The 8680-nt window shown below is 32.5% G+C and overlaps 1 protein-coding gene across 1 annotated transcript; it reads right to left on the bottom strand.

Moving 5' to 3' along the window:
* Positions 1-388: 388 nt before the first annotated feature.
* On the bottom strand, positions 389-1925 carry LOC107904984 (24-methylenesterol C-methyltransferase 2). Its single transcript, XM_016831527.2, has one exon. The coding sequence runs from the start codon at positions 1733-1735 to the stop codon at positions 650-652; it is 1086 nt and encodes a 361-aa protein (XP_016687016.1). The 5' UTR covers positions 1736-1925; the 3' UTR covers positions 389-649.
* Between the last annotated feature and the right edge of the window lie 6755 nt (positions 1926-8680).

The raw sequence follows: 8680 nt of genomic DNA, 5'->3' as shown, positions 1-8680 counted from the left end.
AGGCGGGAAGATCTATGCCTTACAAGATTTTGCCAATGCCAGTGGTCGCCACCTAACCTATTTTGCAACACTTCCTAACCCTTCCATGTGCCCTTCACACCTTTATTTCACTTTTCAAAATCACTTCCTTTTTTTCCCTTCGTCTGAACTCTAATCTCTATTCTAACGAATTAAACAAAAAATTACCTTTTTTTTTCCCAATTTAGGGACTTTTTTAGATAAGTGATTATAATGTCTGAATTCAGATCTAAAAAGGCAAACCAAAAAAAAAAAAGATTCTTTTGTTTTCTATGTCGTTTCACCATCGTAGACAGCTTGGAAATGCTGTTTTGAACACCTCACCATCACACACAATCACTCGAATTCAACAAAGATTCTTCACTCTCAATTGAAAAAAAAAAAGAACAAAAACTTTCGTTCCTTTCCTTTTATCAGTTTATCACCAACAATACAAAAATTAAAACCCAAAATCAACAACTTCGAACTTAAATCAAACAAAAAAGGAGGTACATGATGATTGATTAAAGTAGGGGGGGGAAAGAAGAAACTTTGGAAATTAAATTTAAGGAAAAAAAATATTAAGAAGGGTAAAGTAACAAGAGGTGGAACACAATTAATGCTGCAACATGGTGTTACCTCCAGAAATTGTCTAGGATTTTGAAGGAGCCTCCTTGGGTTTTCTGAGGAGAATCATGTGCATGGGGGAAAAAATTCCAGAATCCCCACCTCTGGTCAAATAATCAGCGGTCTTGAACAACATATCGTGAACATCAACGGTTCCTTTAGGAGCTATGCCTATGGCAGCCAGCACAATGACGAGAATGTGGTTCCTCCAGTAGGCGATTCTACCCATCTTAAGCCTAGTCCACCAGGGGAGAGACGGTGGCTTGGCCAGATCCTTCTCCTTCACAATCTCAAATCCTACCTTTTTTGCAGCCTCGGCAATATCGGAGTAGCTCCTGAGGCCAGGCAAAGCATCGCCTCTTTCGATACCTTGAATAACCTCCACGTGCTCGGGGTTATCTGCTCGGTACTTTTCAGTTGTGACCCACTCGTAAGACACGTAGAGAGATCCGGGTTTCAATACCCGGAAAACCTCGGCGTAGACATCTTCCAGTTTCGGCGCGTGGCATGTTGCTTCGATGGAGTAGGCGCCGTCGAAGCTGTTGTCTTGAAACGGCATCTCCAGGAAGTTCCCGCAAACAACTTCGCAAAGAGAATCTAGCCCGGCTTTCTTGTTGTGCATCCGGGCGCGGTTCACTTGGTAATCGTTGATCGTGATGCCCACGACTTTAGCACGCGAGTGAGCCGCAATGGCACGCATAGGTCCGCCTACCCCGCATCCTACGTCGAGGATTCGGTCTCCGGGTTTGACGTCGATGAGATCGACGGCCATCTCTTCGTGGAGACGCGTCGCGTCACGGTGAGATTTCCCGGGGATGGAAGGAGAGAAATGAAAGGATTGACCCCAGCCCCATTCGTATATATCGGTGACTAGATTGTAAAAAGTGTCGACGAAGTCCGGGACTTTCTCGGCGGTTTCGATCTCCTTTGGGCGGCGGAAGAAAGACCAATACTGCTTGTAGTTGTCTCGAACCTTTTCAGCGGAAATGGAACCGCCGGAGAGATCGACAGCTCGCTTGCCCTTCTGCTCTGCGGGGCCTAAAACGCAAACGAACCAGTACAGACCGCCGGCTAAAAGAGCCCCGGTACAGAAGAGAGAAAGAGAATCCATGAGAGAGAGAGAGAGAGAGAGAGAGAGAGAGAGAGATAAGTTTGGTGAGTGACGGTAGAACAACACACCCTCTTGAAATTAAAGAGAATTTTGTTCGACATGCGCGAAGCGTATATGGCGCTAATGTAGACGCGCTAAGCGCGTGGTGACAGATTTTCCAACATAAGTCCAGACTCTTAGTTGGTCTAACAAAAAACAAAAGAGCTAAAAAAAGACAGAAGTAGTCGGATGTACAATGTACTAATTGTCTGTAAGTTACTGTTTTACCCTTGGCAACAAATAAAAATAATGAATAAAATTACATGTTGGGCTTGGCCATCCAAAGGAAAAGTCAGTATTATACATTAATTAACTATTATTAATATACATCTGATCTAGGTTAGATTTAGAATCTCCAATTTTCTTTATTATTAGTAGTAGTAAATACAGTTGTCAAGAACAGAATTTGCAGAGACCGGCTCCGCTTAATACGCGATCTGGGCATTCTATAATTGCGAATATCGTAAAAGAATCCTTGATAGTATTTCTTCTATTAAATTCATTTTCAGTTATTTTAGAAAAATCTTTAAAGTTTTTAATTTGCCAATAATGGTCCCCATATAAGACTTCACTGCTTCCACGGACAAAGTGCCGGCTTTGCTTGTGTGCAGGTGCAGCTAATAGTTTTAATTAATCCAATTGCATTCTACTCAGGCTACAAGAGAAAACGGGCAAGGCACGTGACAACAGCTAACAAGACAAACATGAGAAGGGCGGGGTTTTTAGTTGAGAAACAAAGCATCTCACAGCTAATGGAGTGTGGCCAACAAAGAAATGATGGGGGAGATATGTCCGTTATTTCTCACGTGCTTAAGCAAAAACAAATATAAGATCCCATATTATTTCTCTATTATAAAATTTTTTAAATTTTAATACATCCAATTATTATAAATAACTAATAAATTTATCAATTAATTCAATTCAAACTAATTAACCATAAAAAAATAAGATCATTGGAATCAAGAGATAAAATAAGATCATATTGTGAGAATGAATTTATCCCCAAAAGATTAAGGATATCCTATGATGGTAACACACTTATGACAAAATCATTGGACGAGTACTTGTTCAGTAGCTTTCATAATGCATGTAAATAGGGAGAGCTTACTCACGATACTATAGTGGAATGACTTAACGAATAGATGAGTTTATAATTAATAGTAAAAAAAGCTGGAACTTAATAATAAATCATTTGAGCTCTAATTATATATGTATAATTGGTCCCTTCGCTAGTTCGTTGAAGCCATAAATGAATTGCATGTAGAATCAAATGAACAGAAATGAATGGAAATGATGAAACTAGAGAAATGGGTAGCATCCACAATTGAATGTGTTCTCTCACTGAGTATAGATGTAATTTGAGAATTAATTTAAAAGTTTCGAATATTATTTAATTAATTATAATTAAATTAATTAAATTAAACTAATTAGTCATTATGAATCTATTGAATATAAAAATTAAATATATTTCCTCATATATTTTTTTACGGTTAAGAAAACCATTTAATTAGAAAATTAATTTAGTTAATTTGATTAATTAAACTAATCAAATAAATAATATTTATTTTGAATTAAATTATAAAATACGAGATCAAAAGTCAATGAAACACATTTAATTGAACCCAATACATAAGATACCCAATACTACTCCTCACGAATATGAAGGGGCAGCAACCCTGGTAATATTTACTAGGATATGCCGCCCACCCCTCTCTCAATTAGACTAGGAGAGTGTTTTCTATAAAATGAATATTATATGTGTTATACTTATTCAACCATGATTCTCCTATCTCCCTATAAATAGATATACTGGTAGAGCTATTAATACAAATTTTTATATAGAAGTTTCATATAATGTTATTCTGCCAAAAATGAGTGATAATTTATTTTATAAGAACAAATTCTATTTTTTGGGAATAACAATTTCTACCGGTTTCTATTAAGAGAATTATTTTCCTACTGAAAGTAATAAATTGTGTTTGATTCTATGTTTGGTTTTTGTTGTTCGAGCCCACACTAGACATAATTTGGGGTACGAGGATAGCAGAGAAGGTTGTTCGGTTGAAAATCGAGAACGTTTTGGATCCGTCTCGAACAAAGCACAGGTATTTTTCAAAAAACACTTTATTACTATAAATAACACAAACCGACTCGACTTTCAAAATTTTAAATTTTCACAGTGAATGAAAATTGTTTTCTAAACTAGATTTTTTTAATAGCTATTATTGTTAACATGAAAAATATTTTTTTAGAACAAAAAATGTCCTCTCAACCACATTTCGAAGCATTGAATGTCTCAAATTAAAGAGTCACAAGTCGTCTTTGGTGCTTGTGTAATACCTCGAAAATTATTACAGTAAGAAAGTATATTATGACATATTAATTCAAGAAATGATTAAATCGTAAAAGTGAGAAAAATTTTGTTGCCCAACAATAAATACTTAAAATTTGAGGGGTTAAAGTGTAAATATGAAAAAGTTAAAGGACCAATAGTGTAAATATTGTGACACCCCTAACCCGTATCCGTCATCGGATTAGGGTTACAAGGCATTACCTAACAAAACATAGCTTAGCACAATCATTTATTACATTTCATGCACAAAGTTATATCCACTTCTTTACAAAATTTACCAAACTCAATTAGCTACAAATCTTCTATTCACATAAACCAAATTCGCATATTAGATTCTCATAGCCAACAAAAATCAATCATGATTTACTAATCATTTCACATAATCAAACCTTACTTCAATATTTAACCAAATCAATAAAACACAAAATTAAAACACGTAGCTAATTTAAACAAACATGCTTTACTAATTAAATCACATTTTCAAATCATGCTTCAAAATTCAACCATTTCATTACCATTTACCTAATCAAATTTTCGAACCAAACTATCATACATCAATAATACATTACATGTGCTTCATAAATCCAATGTTCGAACCTTAGTACCATCAAATTCATGTCATTCGAATACTTAAAATATATTCAAGCATATATCATTACATTTCATATACCGAGCATAAGCCAAAATCACATATACACAACCAATTCATTTCTCACCTATTTGACTATCAAATTAGCCACAAAAGTCCTACCAATATAACCATTAAATCTCACAAATTTTATAACATCTCATGACCAAATAATACTAATAACAAGACACTTTATAATCATCCTTATGACCACAAGTATTTCACAAAACATGATCATCGTTCACCATTAACTATACATACCAAAATGGCCAATTCACAAGCAATGACATAATCACCTCATAACTTATAGGAACGTGTACCACAAATCAAAAACACATCTATCAACTACCTTGTCATCACACAAACTGAATTGCCACCATCCATCACACAAAATATACCATAACATACTTCCCAAATTGATCTAATTACATGGTCGATTATACATCATCATTAATTTAATTTTTAAGCCATTTCGCATGGCTACTTATATACAATTTAAAACTATCCATAATAAAACTAGCCTATACATCATTTACAAGCCAACTCACATGGCTAATTTCATATCTCAAAACGTATCCTATTGACACTAGCCTATACATCATTTACAAGTCAACTCACATGGCTAATTTCATATCCCAAAATGTATCGAATTGACACTAGTCTATACATGCCATATAACATATATACAAAGCTTCAAAAGTACCAACTAAAATATCTGATAGTGTGATTGAGTCGCTGACGGTCCCCGGATCTGAGCTAGCTTGATTTCGCTACAAGGCACACACAGAAAACACAGAGTAAGCTTTATAGCTTAGTAAGTTCGTATACAATTAAACTTAATCTATCAATTGGATATACAATACATTCAATAAGCATTTCATGATAATTTGCTTATCAATACACAAACTTTCCATTTCATTTCATAGGATCATTACTCATTTATATATATTCCATCAAACCTTATACACATAGTATCAACAACCACATAGGTTTTGTACGTATCTATACTATCTTGTATTTATTTATCACATTCTCACTTTTTCGCTCAATATGTTAAACCATCTCGGAACCTTTCAATGCTTAAAGATCTTGCACACTTAGTGCTATATGATTAGCCGAAGCTATAACGATGTCGCACACTTAGTGCCATCACATTAAATCGAAGCTCTCTCAGTATCGCACACTTAGTGCCATTTATTCAGTCGAAGCTATCTTAAATTTGCATACTTACTGCCATATACTTTTGAATCATCACCGAATGCTATTATAGCCTCACATCCACATTTTAATTCATTCCAAAACATAAAAAATAAATTGATAAAATAGTACATATTACATATGAACTTACCTCGGACGTAAAAACGACAAAATTAGTCGATTAGTCGAGTACTTTGCTCTTGCCTCGATCTAAGTTCGGGTTCCTCTTTTCTTGATCTATATTATAACAAATTCAACTCATTTAATCACATAATCTCTCAATTTAGTCAACACACATTTGGGCATATTTACACTTTAGCCCCTAGACTTTCACATTTATCACAATTTAGTCCTTGTTACAAACAATCACAATTCATTCAATTTAATACAAATTCATATCAGCCATATTTTTCATCTATTTTAAAATTCAACCACTAAATTTTCATATTTCACAATTTAATCCAAAATTGACATTTTTACCAAAATTCACTTTACAAAACTTGTACATCTAACAACAATGATTTATTTTCCATCATCAACTAACAAAATGCTCATGCATTCAACAATGTAAATATTCAAATACTTTAACAGTTTTGAAATTGAAGACACGAGCTAGCTAGTACTAGTTGCAATGATCACAAAAACATAAAAATCATCAAAAACCGAGTCAAAATGGACTTACAATTGAAACATGCATGAACCGAATGCTCAAAGCTCCCAAACTCATCTTTTTCTTTTGATACTCGACTATGGAGAAAGATGATAGCATAAAAATGGTTTTTTTTTGTTTTATTTAATTAAACATTATTTAACATTTTACTAATTTGCCATTAAAATAAATTCATATTTACACAAATGCCAAACCAAATATCCTCCACTAACTCACAATTGGGCTAATTATCACATAAGGACCTTTACTTTAATATTCTATAGCTATTTGAAACATTTATCTTATAGAACACAACTTTTACGTTTTATGCGATTTAGTCATTTTCACCGAATTAAGCATTTAAACGGTAAAATTTCTTTACGAAAAATTCACACCATCATATATTCATGCTGTAAACAATAAAATAATAATAATAAAAGCATTTCAACTTTAGATTTGTGGTCCCAAAACCACTGTTCTGATTTGACCCAAAAAAAGGGCTGTTAAAAATATTTTAAGGCTGGAATGATCTAGAAACTAAGGAAAATGGATGAATTAGGACCAAATTGAATAGATGAAGAATTTTAAGGGACTAAATTGTAATTTTATCAAATTAAGTGATGACTCAAAGATGAAATTTTAAAAGACCATAAATGGAAAAATGGTCAGTTAGAAAGAGAGAGAACTCTAGAAGGCAATAATGATATTAGAGATATATTGATGATATTTTATAATTATTTAATTAGATAAATATTATTTTATTAATATTTTAATGATATATTTTATTATTATTTTATTTAGTATAAGAAGAAAGAAAGATGAAGAATTTTCATCACCTTTCCATTCATCCACGTGAGAAGAAAAGAGAAGAAAGAAATTTTCCTTTATTTACAATTTGGTCATTTTACCAAAAATTCACCATTTTCACTTAGAAATCAAAAGAATTTCCATAGCTACCAAGAGAGAAAAATAATAATGAGACAATAGGGAGCTAGAATATCAAGTTAGATTCAAGAAATAGAAGCTGGAGGAGAGAGAAAATCAAGTTAAAGATTGAAATCAATAGGACAAGGTAAGAACATCAAGATTTCAATATATTTTTGAGTTTGATATTATTGAAAAAGTATGAAAATGATGTTAAAGTAGAGTTTTATTATATAAGGTTCTATGTTCTTGATATGTTAGTGAAGGGAAATAAGAGGAAGTGATGAGAAATATTGTAGAGAAAGGAAAGGAGGGTGTTATAAATTTGGTTATCAACATTTTACACTAAAATAGTTTTGAACAGCAGCAGTAGTCTGACTTTGAAAATTCACCAAAAATGGTAGAAATAGAATTAAAGGTTAATTAAAGTATTAAATTAAACCCTATTGAGTCTAGTTTTAATAGACAAAACAGTGTAAGCAAAAATATTTCAATTATGAGATATATGAATTTTTATGAGACAGGGTCAGATTGATTTCAAGTTCCCCTGTTTTGACTTTGGAAAATCATCAAAAATAGTAAAAAAATAATTAAGGGTTTAAATTTATATGTTTAAATTCTTGATAAGTCTATTTTCAAGAGAAACAAACAAAATATTGTCCAAACCCCGTACTAAGAGATAATTAATTTTTAGTAAGAAAAGGTCAAAGCTATCAAATAGCAGAACAAAGATAAATTTGAAGATTTTACTGTACTTATTGGCTAAACTATAAATTTTGAAAATTTTATGGTAGAAAGATATTGGAGTCTAGTTTCAAAAATATCAATCGAATCTTAATTTAGAATTCTGTAGCTCAAGATATAAATAATTTATTGACTATGACTCAAGTGGACATCTTTGATATGAACATAAGTAAATAGTAGAATTATAGATAATATTACATATAAGCATGTTATATACATTAAAGATGTGGAATGTAGAGGAGGAGGAAAATATATGAATATTAAACTAGCATAGGTTTTCATTAAAAATGGATAATTTGCATGTTTTAGGCTCAGGGACTAAATTGAATAAAAGTAAAATTTTAAGGGTAATTTTTAAAAATGTAAAAAATGACAAAATTGCATGAAATGAATTGTTTTATTGTCCAAATT

Source organism: Gossypium hirsutum, chromosome D05 (assembly GCF_007990345.1).
Source record: "Gossypium hirsutum isolate 1008001.06 chromosome D05, Gossypium_hirsutum_v2.1, whole genome shotgun sequence".
Classification (NCBI taxonomy): Eukaryota; Viridiplantae; Streptophyta; class Magnoliopsida; order Malvales; family Malvaceae; genus Gossypium; species Gossypium hirsutum.
This window is presented reverse-complemented; position numbering and strand designations above follow the sequence as displayed.

What these genes read in the sequence shown, in the direction of transcription:
- LOC107904984 (XM_016831527.2), bottom strand. Translation starts at nt 1,735, where the DNA reads ATGGATTCTCTTTCTCTCTTCTGTACCGGGGCTCTTTTAGCCGGCGGT.